We start from the raw sequence: 19,078 nt of genomic DNA, 5'->3' as shown, positions 1-19,078 counted from the left end.
ATCAGCACATATCTACCCAGCTTTGTTTATTCACTTTGATTTCTAAATGTAACAAGTGGCTTCTTAAAAACATGTTTTGAAAATACTTAAAATTTATTTTATTTTTTAGATCTCGGGGGCAGAGGGAGAGAGAGAGAATCTGAAGCAGACTCCCCACCCAGCACAGAGCCTGACACGAGGCACAATCTCATGATTCTGAGATGAAATCAAGAGTTGGATGCTTAACTGACTGAGCCACCCAGGCGCTCAGCAAATGTATTTTAAAGGCATCTGACCCGCCCCCCCATTACCCAGCTGAGTGAGGGGTCAGAAATCCACTGACAGGCACCCAGGGAGTTCTGGTACTCGCTTCAGCTCTTTAAGCCTCAAATCTCCCAAAGATGTCACCACTTCCCAGTTCAGGGGCCTATCTCCCGCCACCTCACCTTCTCTCCCTCAGACCTAAGGGGGCCCAGAAGCCAAGAACAGGGACAAGGCAACTGTCCCTCAGAGGACATACTTGCAGCCCGGCTCACATCCCAGGAAGCCCTACTTGCTCTGGCTCCTGGTGCACCAGACATGCAGGCGTTCTGGCCTCTACCTTCACTTACACTGCCCTTCTGCCCAAACCCACGCCCTCCACACTGCACTCCCTCACTATCCCCCTCCCAAGTCACTGGCCTCCTCCCCTACATCTACACTGTTTCCCAGGGAGTGAACAAGACACGGAGGGGTAAGGAATGTGACCAGGGAGCGGCACAACACAACACCTGGCCCAGGGTACAGACTCCGTGTTGGCTGACCTGACGCCTGCACACCCCCACTGGCCAGAAACCCTAAGTCAGCATCCTCACCTGACTCCAAAGGTACCTGGGCGCTCTCCCCACCTTTTTGTACGGAAGTCACGTGGGCAAGCAAAGGCTATCAAGTAGGCAACTCAGTTTTAACACTTTAATTATCAAAAACCGTTAACACGAAGCACTGTGTATGTTTCATTTATGTAACTGTGTATACGTACAGCTGTGCAATACAGAAATACCACACCATACGGAAAGACACATCTCCTCTAGCTCTGGCCACTGAAAGGCCTAGAAACAATAACACCTAGCACCTATATTCTGGTTTTTAAATATCTCCCCTACTAAAAGGAACATGGCCCCTTGCAGAAATGGTAGACTCCAGGTCCAGAGCAAGAAAAGTTCAAGGAAAAATGGAGCTTAGCATCACAAAGCTACAGAGTGCTCAAAGCTGATGGGGACACAGCAAAAGGACACAGAAGGCAGCCTGAAGAGACCTGCACTGGCCAAGTGGGACAATTTGCACACCAAAAAGTACTGATGGCGCCTGACAAATCACTGAAGGAGAACTGATCTAGGAATGTGCAGGAACACCGAAGTGGGGCTGGGAGGGCAGAGAGGAAAAGGCCATCTCTGACAAATGTAATACACAGTAGAAATGCCAAACTTAGAAAAACGCCCTTGTGCAAACACCAATGTCATTCCTGATTCCACAAGGATCCTTATCACGACTCATGGAGAAGAGGGTGTCCACAGGATAACTGACAGGTCACTTACTGAAGAGACCCTCACAACAGGGAAGGCTGCCAGACACGACCTTCCCGAAGTCCTCAATCTCGGGATCCCCGGCAAACGGCACCAGCGTGCTCCCCCTGCAACAGGTCATCTATGCGGCAGTCTAAATCTCATGGAAAGGAAACCTGACCAATCCAGAGCCTGGCCATTCTACAAGACGGCCGGGTGCACAGCCTGCCAATGTGTCACTGCAGCGAAGGATGAAAAGGTGGGAGGACGGCTCTAGAATAAAGGAGACAGAACTAGATTTGAGACGTGACCCCTGAACGGTCCTGGACCTGGGTGTGGGCTACGGGTAAAAAGGAGCAGCCGAGAACAGAAGGGAAACAGCAACACAACTACGTATTAGCTAACAGTGTCATGTCAACGCCACATCTCTTGGTTGTGGTCACGCCACTGGGGTTAGGAGCATTCACTCTAGTTTTTAGGAAATTTACACAAAACTATTTTAGGAGAAAAGAGTCAGGATACCCACAACTTGCTTTCAAACAGTTTAAGGGGGGAAAAAGTATATTTACATAAATTTTAAAATGGAGGAAAAAATAACACATCTATGAATTAATAGACAAAATGATATAGAGTCTGGGGTTTGCTCCAGAATGATCAGGGAAGAAGAAAGGACACAGATGGCAAACACCGGTCACGGGTGACCAACGTCAGTACTGAGCGGCAGCAGACACAAGGAGGTGCACCGAGCTAGTCGTCCTACTTCTCGAAAGCCTCAAGTTCCTACTTGAAGCCAGAAGTTTAAACGAAGCACCGATTTCCACTTGAACAACTCTAACCTGCCCAAACCTTTGAAGCACAGTAATCCTTCACTTGTGTGACCTGTATTATCGCGAGAAATGGCTCAAGCGGAGAAGATGCTCCGTTCCGCATGCAAACGCTCCCACAGTTACCTTCTCCACGGGCAGTGAACTGACCTGCGTTACTTGCATTTTTAGCAGCCTCCAAGGCATCTGAAGGAACACCGTCTGAAAAACTAAGATAGTATGTTAAATAAGTATTACCATCAAGAAGTTCCAAAGACAGAGGGCACAAGGGCATTTTTCTTGTGTAACACGTTAGGAGGCAGCTCTCCAACGACTTCATATTTGGACAGAACTATGGACACACGGGTTTATCCATGAGCTATGTTCCTGTTATTTAAAAAACAAAACAAAACAAACATCTACCATTTAACACACCCCACCCCTACCCCCTGCCATGCTCCATAGTTCTCATTTCCAACCCTGGCCAAAGCTCCTTAATTTCCATTTCTACAGTTTCCTTCTCCCAAAAAATCTGCTCCCACCCTCAAACTACACCCACTAGCCAACCAACGTGCACGCTGTCCTTTGGTCGGCTGATAAAAGGGTCAAAGAAGAGCCGCCTTACCAAGTGTTTAGGACACAATACCCACTGTGGCTCCACAAGCTCACCCAAGTCTCTCCGAACAATTAAACTTCACAGAAACAGGGGCATCTGTTTTCAAAGATGCCCGGAAGTGGCTTCCCTCACCAAAAGCAAACCACATCAAACACTACACAAGACCAAATATAACCTTCAGGACGAGCCACAAAGCAAAATCTTTCAGTTGACCACTGGAGGCGACATACTGTGAGGACGGTGTCAAGTTAATCACATGACTTCACCTGGGAGGTATTAAGGCCTGGAGAGCAACAGGATCACTTCCCACAAAAGGTTTTTCAGTATCAATATCTGCGACACTTCCTATGTGTGAAGCCATTTTTTCATGGGCTCAAACACATGAGGGGAGCGGGAAGCCATCCCACCAGGGCTTCTAATGATATTCACTGACCAGTGGCTTGATTCTCACTCATCAACTAAAACTTAAATCCCAATAAACAAAGTCCATTTTGGCTTACCTGTTATCTGCCATCTGAATGTTCTGATCTCCTACAAATTAAAAGAATTGTAACAATTAACATCATTAAATATTCACAGAGAACTTTCTAGGGTGCTTGTAGTAGTCACTGGCTATCTGTGGGGGATGAGGGTCTACCAGGAGGAGCAGGAGGGAACTTTCTGGGGTGATGGAAATGTTCTAGATCTCTAACAGGCTGTTGGTTTCTTGGGTATATACATTTGTCAAATTCATCAAATCTTACACTTAGGATCTATGCATTTCAGTGCATGCACATTTTACTCATAAAACACTCTCTCTTTGGAGCTAAAATGACCACAGTTCAGAGTAAGACTAATCAATTATAATCTGCCTTCTCTAATAAACTTCAGCAATAGGGACATATGTTTATGCTACCAGGCCAATTATTTTAGAACTACTCAAAGCATTTACTAGTGCTTATATTGTCTTTCACATTCTAACTCACAGAAGGATTTTTATTTTACTATTATTATTTTTATTAACATATTTATTTTGAGATTTATTTGACAGAGAGAGAATAAGAGAGCACACGCAGGGGGAGCAGCAGAGGGAGAAGCAGGCTCCCTGCTGAGCAGGGAGCCCAATGCGGGACTCGATCCCAGGACCCTGAGATCATGACCTGAGCCAAAAGCAGAGCCACCCAGGCACCCCAATATTATTTTTTTTAAGTAGGCTCCATCCCCAGTGTGGAGCTCAATATGGAGCTTGAACTCGTGACCCCAAGATCGAGACCTAAGCTGAGACCAAGAGTAGGATGTTTAACCAACTGAACCACCCAGGAACCCCAGGAGGATGTTTAAACATTACTGGTTTTGGGGGCGCCTGGGTGGCGCAGTCGTTAAGCGTCTGCCTTCGACTCAGGGCGTAATCCCAGCGTTCTGGGATTGAGCCCGACATCGGGCTCCTCCATTGGGAGCCTGCGTCTTCCTCTCCCACTTCCCCTGCTTGTGTTCCCTCTCTTGCTGGCTGTCTCTCTCTGTCAAATAAATAAATAAAATCTTAAAAAAAAAACAAAAAAAACCAAAACGTTACTGGTTTTGTATGGTCTATTATTCCTACGCTGACAACGGTAGCGCTTGTGTAAAAACATGACGTAACAAACTCAGTACAATCCCACTTCTACCAGACACATACAAAAAGGATTATCTCCAAATTAGGTGACTTTCTACCTATAAACATTAAAGCTAGGTTCTAGGACATTTACTCCTTAAGAAGAACTTGATATTAGTGAAATTTCAAACTCCTGACTAAATGCATAGCTGAGCAGAGGTGGTAATGCTCCTTCATCTCAGACGTAGTAAACACACGTCAGAGCCTCTTCTCAAAGAGCTATCACAGGCCGATAACTTGTCCATGCTTTATTCTCAGGTTATCGAAGCAAAGCTCAAACCCCTCCATCACAATGTTTCAGGGTGAAATAAAACGACAAAAACTTCTGTATTTAAGGAAAATACCTCCAACTGGAATCTATGATCTGCGATTGTTCTGTATTTAACTCAACTGCATTTTTCTTCAGTTATTTTATTTTTGCAGATGGCGCCCAGGAGAAAAACAATGTAACAAACGCTCCAGTGGCCATGGCCACCCTCCACCTCGCGTGCCCCAGGTCAGCCAGGGCTCTAGAAACTCATCAATGGTCCCCATCGCCTGCTGCTGAGTCTGAAGTCCCTCCACATAGGAACCTGAATCCCTAGCCTTTCTAGCCGTCTACAACACTGATTCCCAGCTCCCAGTCCTCTGCGGTCTGCCGCAGGCATTCGGCCACACTGGCAGTATTCCCACACTTCCCTCGTGCTCTCCCCCACTCAATGGGGCAAGTACAAGGCAGGGAAGACTTCAGAACAACATCCGACGACAACAGCCTAAGAGCTGACGTCCGTACCTCCCAGTTGCCAGCTGTGGAGTCCTGCCGGCTTTCCGACAACACACCTTTGCTGACATCCGTGTGAACATCTTCGTTTGTGTGTCGGCCCAGCCCCCAATTCTTTACTTAGGCAGCAAGAGGAGGACTGCGACAGCAGGATTTCTGGGTTACAGAGTACGGATGGATACAGGTACCTACTGTCAAACTGGTTACGCGGTGACGCCAACTCTAACTTGCCTGCAACATGTAACAGACACATCCAATAGTGCCTCGCACCGGCCACATGCACACTAGCTGCTCGAAAAGCCTGCTCTCCAGAAGCTGCCATCACGGCCAGTTCAATGGACAGGCTCTTGTTTTTAGCCCCTCATCATTAACACCCAATCAAGCCACACACCCAAGTCTAAGACCTCCTGTACTAGCAAGGGCCCTGTGTGACAGGCACTTTCCCACCTCCTCCACCCGACACCAACTCTGCCAGGGAGGCAACGTCCCCAGTGTATAGGAGGGGACACGGAGGCCGGTCAAGGCAAAATGCCCGACCCAAGGTCATCTGGCTGATATGACGTGGACTTGGGTTTCCGTCAACCTAAGAGAAAGGAGATACACCAAGGCAGGCCCGATGACCAGAAACAGAGCTGACTCGGGAAGAGCAGAGAAGCCTAACTCGGGAGCTACTGGTGAGTCCACTGAAGGCTCAGGGCAGGGTGCTTTTACGGGCAGGACTCGAAAGGGGAAAATCCCGTTAGGAGCCGTGCAGCAAGTCCAAGGCGGGAAGAGATTCTTGGTGGATGCTCGCTGGCTGGAGACAACTTCCACCTTCTGTCAATCAAGCGTTCATGGGAAATCAGCCTGACGGTCCTTAAGTCCGCTGTTCTGAGGGCGCGTGCGTGAAATTCTCCACTTCATAGCCTCCAGCTCCGTTTTAGATTTAAGGCCTCTCAGATTTCCCCCTCTGATTCACCTCTTTCACAGAAGGCCACACTGATCAACCAATCTGTCTGGGGGTCTGGCTAGGTCAGAGGTGTCTTTAGCTGTGAGTGGATGGTGCCCTGCAGAACTGAAGGGACATCCTCATATGTCTGTCCCTCACAGGAGGGAAATGGAAAGAGGGTATCAGGACTCGAACAACCAACAATCAAGAAGTGGGGAATCTCAGTCATGTGTCTCCCAGTTGAGCTTCAGAAGTCTTGGGAAGGGAAAGAACTCTAGTTTGTACATACATCTGGGAGGATTATACCCAGGGCCAAAAAGTCCAATTACGGCTACTGGCTGGAAAACCTCCTTGACCAGTTTCCCTAGCTCCTCATATTAAATAAGCTGAAAATGTCCCATGTCTTGGGGGGCCTGGCTTATTTCAGTTCAGTCTAATATTACCTTTCAATATTAGAAGTTCTGCAACCCAACCCAGAAAGGCTCAGGCAGAGGCATATCCAAACCCCTGTCTACTGTGGGGGTATTCGTGGGCACCCACCCAAAGTGCTACCCATCCCTGTTACTATGCGCTCTTTTAAGACAGGAGAAAACCCCAGATGGGACGCAGGGGTGGGAGGCGGAAGGGTTTTCCTGGTTTCAGCAGGAGTGAGGGCAACGACTTCACAGCATCCTTTCCAGCAAAGTGTAGAGCTTATCTTTCTGCCACATAGAAAGAAATAACTAGTGTTTTCTGAAGAGAGGACTTTAGGAAGACCCCCTTGCCCAGATTCCCCCTCCCCAGAATATAAAAGAGGACCTCGGTGATCAAAAACAGTCATTTACACACAACACGCACTAACCAGTGCTTTCAGCACCATGGGCATGGTTATAGGAATGTTTAAATTTCAATATATTTGGATTAACAAGAGAGTCTGATGGTTGTGGGGGAAGTTCTACTGGAGATCTGGGGATCTTCCAAGGAGAAAGTTATGTTGAATTAAGTCCCCACCACTTGCTAGGTTTTTGAGCAATTCCCCATGAGGTGCCACTGAAAGGAAGCACATCAGCTTCCCGCCGCCAACACCCCACCACAGAGATATATTAATGGAGGAGACCTTGTCATCTCTTAGACCCCAGTGGGGAGTGTACTCGTGATCGTCTGAGTCCTGCACCACTGTAGTCACCAGTGCTGACCGGGAGGCAGCCTCCCCTTCTGCCAGTCCTGTCACTGCCGGCCAGACACAGAGAAAGGTCTTGGGTAGATGCACAGATTTGAGGGTACTCCTTTATGGGTGCGGAGCACCCACTGGCATGTTGTAATGTCTGGTGCCAATTTACCAAAAGGGAGACTATGTACGGCTTCAAAGGCACCAGAGGAAAGCCCTGTTATCTCTGCCAGAAAGCCTCTGCCGTCCTTCCATGGCTAACGGCCAGGCCGCCAGTTTGAGTTTATCGTTAGTGGAAGCACCAGCTTCTTATTGGGTCCAAAGCAGAGGCCCTCTTTTGGTGGTAGCAACAGCCTTCAGATTTCCAACTCTGCTTTTCTCTTTCACAGGCCAGATGTTGCTCTTCCCTGGTTAGCCCCTTAGGTCCTGGCTGGGGGAGCAGTCTTCTGGACCACGACAGAGGTTTGGTCAACGGATCTCGTAAGGGCGCCGTTTCTTACAGGGGCATCGACGAGGCAGATTCCTTTCGCTTCCAGTGAATCAGATTTGCAGCAGTTAGAGCTGCTGGGGGCAGTATGGCATCCAACAGACTTTGGGCATAGGAGCCATTCTTAATTTCACCTCCACTGGAAGTGAGGAAGCCCTGTTGTTTCCCCTAACATTCCAAAGTCATGGGCCATTCCAAAGGCATACTGGCAACCAGTATCAACGTCTGCTCTCTTGCTTTTGGCTCAACGGCACGCTCAAGTGAGGGTATCTATTTTAGCCGGTTTGAGCTGAAGCAGCCAAAGTAAGGGTCCAGCCTCAACAACCTCCAAACTGCTACCGCACGCCCAGCACGGGACTCACCACTTCCAGTTCAGTAAGAGTCACCCGTCAACCAGGAGAGACCAGTGTGTGTCAGAGGGGTTTCTCACAAGACCTCACAAAGGGTCAACAGGCAATCTGCGGAAGTCAGACCATCATGGGGAGTTCCACCAGTGGAAGAGGGAAGAAGGTAGCAGGGTTGAGACTCTTACAGTGAACAAGAGTGATGGGGAGGGAGTGGTCAGAATGAGGACTTGACAGTAGGAAAGAGCTTGCTGAAAGGTATTGGGTGTGGTGTGACTTCGAGAAAGCCTCCATAGTCTTGACACATCAAGAGGGTTGAAGAAGATCCCCTATCTCTTCAGTAGCTTTTACTAAGGATGGTGGCAGGCAGAGCTCTAAGGCAGGGGGACGTATCCTCATCCAGTGGATCTAACTGTTGGCCAGAGTAACCTAGGGGTCTGTGACAGCCCCATGTTTTCGGATAAGTAGTCTGAGGGCATCCCCTTCCTTCTCATATACAAAAGGGAAAGGGTAGCTGATAATCGAGGTGTCTAAGGATAGGTGGACTTACTACCTTCCTTCAAAGTCTTAAAGTAGAAATTAGTATCGGTCATCGCAAACAACAGGATCCGGTTTGGTGTTCTTTTGTACGGCACAATGGGGCTCAGCCATTAAGAGGTTTGGAAGCCAACTGTGACCCAGCCCAGAAAACCCTCTAATTCATGTTTGTTTTTGGGGTACAGAAAGTTTAAAATGCCTTGAAGTCTTTCAGGATCAAGAAGCAGTCCCCGTTCTGAGATTAAATTGTCCTAAATCTCAGACCGGAGGTTTGAACAAATTGCAATTTTTGTTCAAGACCTTGTGTCCCTCAATGACTAAGTTTTCTTTTTTTTTTAAGATTTTATTTATTTATTTGACAGAGAGATAGCCAGGGAGAGAGGGAACACAGCAGGGGAGTGGGAGAGGAAGAAGCAGGCTCCCAGCGGAGGAGCCCGATGTGGGACTCGATCCCAGAATGCCAGGATCATGCCCTAGGCTGAAGGCAGACACTTAATGACTGCGCTACCCAGGCGCCCCATGACTGAGATTTTTAACAGGTGAACAAGGTCTTTTTGAGAGCATCCTTGGGAAGGCAAGCAAAGAAGGAAATCATCTACATATTTGTAGTAAGATGAAGCCTCAAGAGAAGTCTATGTTATTTAAGTCAGCTGCTACAATCTGTGTGGAGTAAGAACTCTCAGTAGAGCCTTGAGGCACAACTATCTGTGTATATTCTCATTGTTCCCAGATAAAAGCAAAAGGGCTATTATCTTTTTATATATACCGCTATCAAAAGAAACACTAAAGAAATGCACTAAGTAAATTAACTACAGTAAAAACAAAAACAAAAGCCACCTCCAGCAGAGCTTGATACCAACAGTGTGTACGGATCAAAGACGGCCAGGCGGAGGAATTACAGTGCTTACTGCCTTAAGACACCACACCGATCTCCTTCCTTGGGCACGGGAATTTTTATGGGTAAAACAGGGATGCTTCAAGGACTAGTACAAAGGCTAATGAGTCCTTATCGTCTTCCAGGATAGGCCTTATGCCCTGGTGAGGCCTCTTATGATTTACAGACTACTGATTTATTCTTGGGAGAGGTTCTGAGGGGGTCAATCTGGATATTAATGGGAGGGGCACTACGACAGACTCAGTCTATTGAGGATTTTGCCCAAAGAGTGGGGTACCAGGCTTAACAGTGGGGCAAGTCCGAAGTTCGGTCTTCTTTTGTTTGCGGAGTACAATAAAGGGGCTTGAATGTTCCTGAGTATTGGATTTGAATTCAAGGAATATTTCCTCTTTGGGAAAGGAAAAAAAAAATGCAATGTTTTTCCCAGGGAAATCTTATCCTAGATAAATGTATGCAAGACAAATCGCTGAGAAATGGTTGGTTGCCTTGCAAAGGTCTCAGATAAAAAGGACATGGGCTGAAAACCAGGGACATGTTGTAGTTTATCTGAGACCCCCACTATTTGCACATATGTATTACTCCAAGGAAAGGAGAGTTTATAATTTGGGGTTGAGCACTGATTGAATAGTTCCTATGTTAACAGAACTGAGGAAATGCATCCCCCATCTGGAGCGTAGTCTCCCCATCCTAAGTAACTCCCTTCCCAGAAGCCTGGGGAACAGTCCCCATGGGCAGTCTCCGGTGGGCAGACTATGTGCGATAATGGCATGGTCCTGTATGACACACCTGCTCTGTGGTCTCCATCTATGGGAGGCTCGATGCCCATCCCACACGGGTTACTATGACTAATGGTTTTAAGTCCTTGCTTAGTCCCATTTACAACCATGGAATCAAACCCCACTGGGGTGGACTCGACATCTATGGGAAGCCTGGAATTTTCCTTGAAAAGAATTTAGAGTCATGGGCCATCATATAACATTCAGACAAATTCAGCAGGCTTCTGAGTACATGCCTGAATCTTATTCTAGTCCATGGGCTTGGGGAAAGCCCCAGTGATGACTTCATGTAGCCTTTTGGCCATGCTGCGAGCTTGGTAATATAAAAGGGCTGGTGGCTGGTCTAGTTTAAACCCTAGAGATTATTTTCACCCAGTGCTGGGCCTGACCTTCTCCAACAAGCACGTGGACTGACAGAGATTGGAGACCAGGCTGGTAAATCAGGGTTCTAATATTGAATTCCTCCACCACTCTATGAGGACCTTCAGTTACCTTGGGGAGGTCCTTAATTACAGCCCTAAGCTCAGCTTTTGTCCATGGGGGTGTAGGCACTTCGGGGTGGTTTAGCAGCACCCTCAGAAGATCTGATTTGAAGGAAAGGTTTTAATGAGTTAAAGTTGATGAGCTTTCACTGAAAGGAAAGAAAGGAAGTTCAGATAGAGGGGAGGGGCAAGGAGGCCAAGAGGGATATGGAAGGAGGGTGGGGTAAGTGCGGGCAGGAGGAAACCTTGGCTAGCACCAAGAAAGAGGCCTCTGACACTTTATTTTTATCTGTCTTTAGTTGTTTATTTGCTTCAATCAGTTTGGAAACAAATATTTTGTAAGGAAGCAATTTTAGAGTCCTGAACAAGTTTAGAAACCTCCCGATACCAATGAAAGTAATTATCCCACTTGAATTGTTTTAATTTTGTAGCCATGGTCTTCTAACTTAGTTGGGAGAAAGAGAAGTCTCAAAAGACAAAAGGTTCCCCATAATGACCATCAGAGCCCTCAGTTACCCTTAGTAAGCAAGACTGATCCACGTAATCATAAACAGGCACGAGGGAGGACCACCATCATTTTTTAACATAAAACTGGCCAGGGTTCCTGAAAGGGGGCCACCCTTAAAACATTTAGATGACTGGGATCCCATTATCAGATTAAGAACAAAAGAGGACTGACAAATCCTGAATAAAGGCTGAGGGTTCAACCAAAAGAAGGGAGCTTGATAACAGAGACTCACCAAACTGAAAGTTATGGCGACTCGCGGAAGCAAAGAGCACAAAGGGCTTAAATGTGGGTACCTCGCTTGATTCTGGGAGTCGTTGCTCCTCAGGGGCTGGCTCCTTCAGATCCCACTCCTGACACCATGTAATGTCAACCTAAAAGAAAAGAGGTAAACTGAGGCAAGGTCGAGTCACCAGACATTGAGTTTCGGCGGGAACAGCAGAGGGAACTGTGATCTAGGACGCGCAAACTACAGTGAGCTACAGAGCTACAGGGAGCTCCACGGAAGGTTTAGGAAGGCTGCTTTTGTGGGTAGAGTCCAAAAGGGGAAAATCTAGTAAAAATGTCACCCAGTGAGTTAGTTCACTGGCTCCAAGCTAAGGAGAGATTCTTGGCGGGCACTCGCTAACTGTGGAGTAAGTTCTGATCTTCTGTAAATCAAGGATTTATGGCAAATCAGTCTCAGTCTTATTTTTCTGAAAGCATATGTGTGAGATTCTCCATTTCCTTTCCTTCAGTTCCATTTTAGATTAAAATCCTTGCACATTTCAGATCCAGACCCTCCTGACCTTTCCCTACCACACCAACCACTTCACTTCCTGCTGCCACTTCCGCCCTTAACTCAAGATGACTGCTGCTGTCCTTGGACCGATGACAACCAACAGCTCGGTCAGAGTCAGGACCCCGCAGTGAAGCAGCTCCGGAGGAGGGCTGTCAGGAACAACGGAGAGCAACCACGCTCTTCCTATGCCGTGCACTATGCGGCCCCAGCGCCCGAAGCAGCGCCCGGCACAACGGCTGCTGAGTGACACACAGCCCGCTGCAGGACACAGGCCAAAGAGCTTCACCTTCCCGTGGAACGATGCCACTCCGAAGTAACAGATTCTTTTCACACAACGATCCACTTTATCTCCAACTACGTGAAGCCATGCGCTATTTAACACGATTTCTGGTGACACGATGACAAAGCAGTTAAGTTAAACCCAACAACACTTGTGAAAACAAAACAAAGTACTCAATCAAGGACAGAAGGAGAAACACAAACACAATGATAAGCTTGCTTACACAACAGGAAAGAGACTATGTTTGAGGACTAAACAACAGCAAACCCAGAACTCAACATTTAGAGCACAGCAGACACACAGTGACCTGATTCTGAGGCCTACCCCCGCCGTTTCCTAGCTGTGTAACCGGGGCTCCAACACCCACAAACTAGACGGGGCCTCCCGAGGGGCTGCTGTGAAGACAACGACGCGGGCGAGGCGCCAAGCACATGGCCCGTGGCAGGCCTCCTCCGGCTTCCGGAACTGCAACACGCTTACACACTGCCCTGCTGCTTGGCAGAGACCAGCAAATCCAGTTCCTCTCAACAGTTCTCCCTTTATGTGAGGAAAAATAATCTAGAGTTGGTGACGTTATAAATGAGGTAGAATTCCATTTGTCAATTTTCATGTTTACAATCCCGACTAGTTCAAATAGAAAGTTACAAGGAACTACCAAATTCGCAGGTTTGAGAAATAGAACCATCCATTCGTTTTAAATGTTGGTATGCTGAAGCCTCATCTGAAGGTCTCCTTCACCTAAAAGGCAATCATATTAAAATATGAACAGGTCACCAGGCAAAAGAATATTCAAAAATATGAAAAAGTACAGCAGTTCAGGTCCCTCCTAGGACTAACAACTTTAATTCAGTCTACAATTCTAAATTTGGATTGGCATGCAAATTTCCATGATTACACGAATGAATGTTTTGCTTTTACTTATGTAAGCTACCTCACAACCTTATTTATGGATTTTTAACCCAAACAAAAAAAATTGTTTTCATGGGGAAATTTTTAGTTTTTGTGGCAAATTATTCACTATAACTAAATTCCTAATTTTAAAAACAGTCTATAGGGGTGCCTGGGTGGCTCAGTGGGTTAAGCATCCAACTCTTGATCTCAGCTCAGGTCATGATCTCTGGGTCATGAGTTCAAGCCCTGGGTTCAGCTCCACCCTGGGCATGGACCCTACTTACACACACACAACAACAACAACAACAACAGCAGCAACAGCAACAACAGTTAGTCTATAGCTAGAGTATAATTTCAAACTGGGCCATTTCTAAGAGACAAAGAAGGAGTAAGCTGGGGAATGTGGTCATCCTTCACATAACCAAAATTTTCATACGTTATCTAAAGTCAAAGATCCTCAATGTCTTGCCATGAAATAAATGAATTAACTAAAATTAAGTTAAATGTAACCTAATGCCTCTGTAAGACTTTAGAATTTCATCACAGTCTATAATTTTTATTCAATGAGGGTGGTGTTAATGAACCCTATAGCATAAATCACGTGGTTCGCATAAAAGTCTAAGGGATGGTGATCCCACCCAATGAACCTAAGATGGAGTCTGATCAGCCCTTGCGTACATACAGGTCCAAGTCCTCCAGGAGTACTGGATCCTGTTTCAGCTTAAGACCACAACAGAAAGGACAAAGGAACCATCTAGTCTAAGAAGGAATCAGGATACACCCTGCAAGAAATCCCAATGTTTCCACTCACAAAACCTGGCCAATATATGAAGCCCTGGGACAGTCCAGATCTCATTTCCATTGCCCTAACTGGTATTTTTATCTAGCCTACCATTATGTTCCTTAGCATTAGAAGGTAATTGTGTTGGATTCAATATGCAAGCAAGTGAAAACATGTCCTAAACAACCAAATAACTTAAGTTTCTAAACTAATGGAACGTGTCCTTGTTAACTATGCTTGTATCTTAGCAAAAAGAGTGCCCAGGTCATAAGCTCCTACAGATAATCTTGAAGTTGGATTCCAACTGATTTCGATAGTATGTAATAACTGATAATTTAATATATATGTTTTTCCTTTCTCTTTGGACATTTATAAAATTTTTAATTGAAACATCATACGTAGGGGTACCTGGGTGGCTCAGTTGCCTGAGCGCCCAACTCTTGGTTTCAGCTCAGGTCATGATCTCATGGGTAGTGAGATGGAGCGCCATGTCCAGAGGCAGCCTGAGGATTTTCTCCCTCTGCCCCTCCCCGACTCGCATGGGTGTGCTCTCCCCAGATAAAACTTTTAGAAAATTTAAAAAAAGAAAAAATCATATGTATATGTTTACAGATGAACTAAGACTGGCAGATAGTTAATTACTGCAGGTAGGTGTTAGATGGGGGGGATCATTGCTTTTGCATAAGTTTTAAGCTTTTTATTAACACATTAAAAAAAAAAAAAGGATGGATAAACAACGCAAATTTGTCTTCCCACTGGAAGTTCCATGAGGGAGGGAGCTGTCTACCTGCTCAGTGCAGCAATCACTGGAGCCAGCACAGGACTTGGCAGGACACAGTGGCCACGCGGTCTCTGCTTTCCTCACTCACCGCGGTGGGTAACAACCCGCCCCCATGCTGCCTGCACAGAACACGGCATCAGGGACTCCACACACACCTTAAGTCTCTCCCACAGAGTTTCTGAACACACAGAGGAAGTTAGGGCCGCTTACAAGATCTAACCGCCACCAGACAACAGTGGGCCATCTCCTCAGAAACTTTCAAGAGACCAAGCCCTCAGTTTTCCGGAAGGAAACAAAAAACTTATTTCCTTTCCTTAATCAAACATTCTATTTTTACTCGGGGCAAAGTGGCTCTTTATTGCACAGCTCCAATTTCCTCATCCACTCTCTCCTCTGCAATTATTAGTATACGACTAAATGAAGCAAACATTTCGAAGTTCCCCTTAGTCCAGTATTTAAAAGTCTTGTCACTCTGTAAGGTCTTTCCTCTTCACCCTACTTAGAGGTCACAACTGGGGCGCCTGGGTGGCTCAGTCGGTTAAGCATCAGCAGGTCTGCCTTCAGCTCAGGTCATGATCTCAGGGTCGTGAGATCAAGCCCCACATTGGGCTCCACACTCAGCATGGAGTCTGCTTAACATTCCCTCCCTTCTCCCTCTGCCCCTCCCCCCTGCTCGCTCGCTCTCTAAATAAAATCTTTAGAAAATCACAACCACCCAGTTCCCTGCTCCTCTACTTTTCTTCTCTAAAGCACCTACCACCATCTAACTTATCTGTCTCCCACTACGAAAATATATGAAGGAAAGGCCCTTTGCTTTGTTTAGTGCAATACTCCAGTACCTAGAACTGTGCCGAGCGCATACAGAGGCTCACGAAAAAATGAATGGATACAAGGCACTGAAAGCTATTTTCCTACACACATGAAATGTTCTGAAGTGTAATATTTACAAGTGCATTCTTACAACTTTCATAGGTCAATGTTTGAGGTGTACAGCCCATCTCTCTACCACAAAACGAATGCAAATCATCTCAGGTTGTTTGAAACAGTCTTTTGGATAACATTAAAATGCACAGTACATAAAAAAGTCATGAAACCAGAACGGAAGCACATTTAGTTTCAACAGCTGGCAGAGTATACTTGTAAGAGGAAATTTAAGGCAACACAGTGAGTGGCCAAGGTCAAGAAGCATATGTCACAAAGTGCTCTATTACCGTTTTCTTACTACAAAAACACATAACCTCTCCTGCTACTAAATACTCATGAAATTTAAAATTAAATGGCAAAGGAAAGCAGCCCTGCCATCTCTAAAGAGGACAAGATAGAAAACGAGTGGCTGTCAAATGAAAACAAATCCAGGTCATCACAATCTACTTCTTAAAAATTTCCTAGCAGTTGAACACAAAATTCTTCCCTGCCCATTGATAAGGGTCTCCCACGGGATAAGGACAAATCCCCCACCCGCGGTTTGGGGATGAAAGTACTCACTAAATCAGGAGAAATGACACAAAGTAAAGGAAGGCCGGATGACAGCGACTTCCTGCGAGGACCCTGCTCTGGCCCCTTGTACAACCTCCCAGTGGCAGAACGGTCAAGGTAGGAAATCACCAGCCTTTTGCCATGGACGCCCGAACATATTTCCCACTTCAAGTAAGCACCTCTTATGTATGTAGCAATTCCAGACAAAGCTCCGCACAAACACCTCGGTGCTGCCTCATCACTCAGACCCAGGCATCACTGCCAGTGCTGGTCCCCAGCTCCGGGGCTCTGCCTATGTCACAGAGCTGGCGACTGTAAGCCTTTGGGGATTCACGTCACCCGCGTGCCCACAGATACTACATACTATTGTTCCAAAATAAACCAAACAAATTTAGGTTCTCTGGCAAAATTTTTGGCAATACAACATAAGCTTCTGAAAACAGTTTTAAAACATTTTAAAACTGTGGACAACGAATAGAAAGCAAGGGAAAAAACCCTCTAAAAATAAGTAATTCTAAACTCTATTACGCCATTTATACATTCCCATTTGCGGTCACCTCCGGCTGATCCTAAAAGACTATCAACCGCTCAAGAGAAGAAAAACGTTGAAGAGAGCAATCCCAACGCTGGCAGGCCACAACTGCAGACACAGGAAACTGATATGCTCCCAGCACCAAGGGGCTGCTAAAACCCCGACAGGCTAAACAGTCATCAGAGATTCAAGTACAAATTCACACACTGCAATGACCGACACCCCCCCACTCTATGCACGTCATCGCTACAGAATTATGAGCTACCTCACACAGACAAAAATCTCTACATTCAAAATACCACAAAAAAGTCTGGTAATCCACATAACCAATCCACAAAACTAAAAAAATGTCTGTACATATTTAGAGGACAATAACCCTGAAACAGAAGTAAACTTTTCAGGATTCAGTTTACTGACATCATCAAAACAATTAAGTTAGTGAATGCAAGGAAACTAATCTCTCCAATCACTATTCTATATTCATTTTGAAAAATGCAAAATTCACAAATGCGTTTAGATGTTTTTATGACACAGAGACACAAACAACTGCAGACGCTCTCAATCAGTATCACTGGTAAACCAGAAAAAAAAAAAGACTGCAAATATATGTGTAACAGCAGGTATTTCGGACAGCACTATGCTGTTGGAGTAACTACCGTCTTATACAAATATTTCGAGAAAAATTATTTTCATCATACCAGGAGGAGCAGCCTTAAAATTCTAATTAAGGGGCGCCTGGGTGGCGCAGTCGTTAAGCCTTCGGCTCAGGACCTGATCCCGGCGTTCTGGGATCGAGCCTCACATCAGGCTCCTCCGCTGGGAGCCTGCTTCTTTCTCTCCCACTCCCCCTGCTTGTGTTCCCTCTCTCCCTGGCTGTCTCTGTCAAATAAATAAAAATCTTAAAAATTCTAATTAAAATGTCCCTAAGTAATCTTCCTACTTTATCCACAAAACGAGTCCCTTTTGTTACCATAATGTTGTAAGAAATTAAATTCTGCCAACGGTATTTCTACTGACCAAAAAGGTCTTATCTTCCACTGACCCTCTGAAATCTCGCAGCAGGATCATTTACCTTAAAAGATGAAAGAAAAAAAATTTCCTTATCCCCAAACAAGTAAAAAAGCAACTAGTAAATGGAGAAACTTCACGCGTCTGGGTTTCTTTTCCCTGACAACACGTCCCGCTTCATCTCTGCACTGGGTCCCCCTCCTGCCACCACCCGGCTTTCGCTCAAGCTCACTGGACATCTGCAGATAAGTTCCTGCACCAGCCATCACTCATCGCAGGCTGAAATAATTTCCAGACTACTGCGGGAAGCATTTAGCGATCGGTAAACATCCCAGAAATCTGGGCTGGAAGCGATCGCCGGGCTCAAACCCTCCTGGACGGGACCCGAGCTGGGCTCCGTGGAACTTCTTTCTCCCCCTCTGCGAAAGCAGGGACGCGCGGTCAGGGCCGTTGTCACTGGCCGGCCAACGCCTTGGGCCTCCCGAGCAGTGGGCCGGGAGGACACCAGGTACCGGGTCCTTACGAAACCAGTGAGCACGTGCCAAGAAGCGAGCCGCGCCCCCGCGGTGCAGCCCCGGCCGGCGTCCGTCCTTCAGCGGCGCAGCCAGCACTGCGGGGAGGCGGTGCCGGACCCACGACTCTTTACTCTCGGAGCCGAGCACAACGCACACCCGCAGCGCGCGTCCCGGGGACAACCCCCCCCCCCACGGCAGACGGCGGGTCTTATCGCGACCACACGGTCCTCCGCGGGCACGCAGCGGGAGCACTCAGGAAAGCGACCCCGGGGCGGACGGCGGCTCGGCAGTCCGGTGAAAACGCACCGGCGTCTCTGAGCCCAAAGACAAACATGGAACTTTGCCGCCCCCGTCCCTTTCCCAGTCCCGAAAAGCGGCTTCCCCGCAGGCACAACCCCGCGCCCCGAAAACAAAGGGGCCCCGCGATCGCCGCTCCCCTCGGGGTCACGGCTCGGGCCGGCCAGCCGGGCAGACGGCCACGCGGGAACAAAGCGCCTCCTGACCTTCAGGGCCGCACCGGGGCGGGGGCGGGGCGGCGAGTTACCCGCGGCCGCCCGCTTCCCTCCGCCGCCCCGCGGCCCGCCACCCCGGCCAACCCGCCGG

General features: G+C 47.1%; 1 protein-coding gene across 3 annotated transcripts in view; it reads right to left on the bottom strand.

Annotated features, from left to right (window-relative positions):
- Positions 1 to 19,078, bottom strand: part of NAP1L4 (nucleosome assembly protein 1 like 4) — a 41,991-nt gene that overhangs the window by 22,624 nt on the left and 289 nt on the right. For 2 of the 3 annotated variants that reach the window (XM_034644594.1, XM_034644593.1), the window contains exons 2-4: positions 11,666 to 11,804; positions 3,440 to 3,470; positions 2,495 to 2,553 (exon numbers count right to left, since the gene is read on the bottom strand). In XM_034644594.1, coding sequence (XP_034500485.1) covers positions 2,495 to 2,553; positions 3,440 to 3,470; positions 11,666 to 11,804 — 229 coding nt within the window. The remainder of the gene's footprint in view (positions 1 to 2,494; positions 2,554 to 3,439; positions 3,471 to 11,665; positions 11,805 to 19,078) is intronic. The other variant, XM_034644595.1, reaches the window with a different exon arrangement.

This window comes from Ailuropoda melanoleuca, chromosome 16, assembly GCF_002007445.2.
Source record: "Ailuropoda melanoleuca isolate Jingjing chromosome 16, ASM200744v2, whole genome shotgun sequence".
Taxonomy (NCBI): domain Eukaryota; kingdom Metazoa; phylum Chordata; class Mammalia; order Carnivora; family Ursidae; genus Ailuropoda; species Ailuropoda melanoleuca.
The sequence above is the reverse complement of the archived record's forward strand: the minus strand, read 5'-3'. Positions and strand labels throughout refer to the sequence as shown.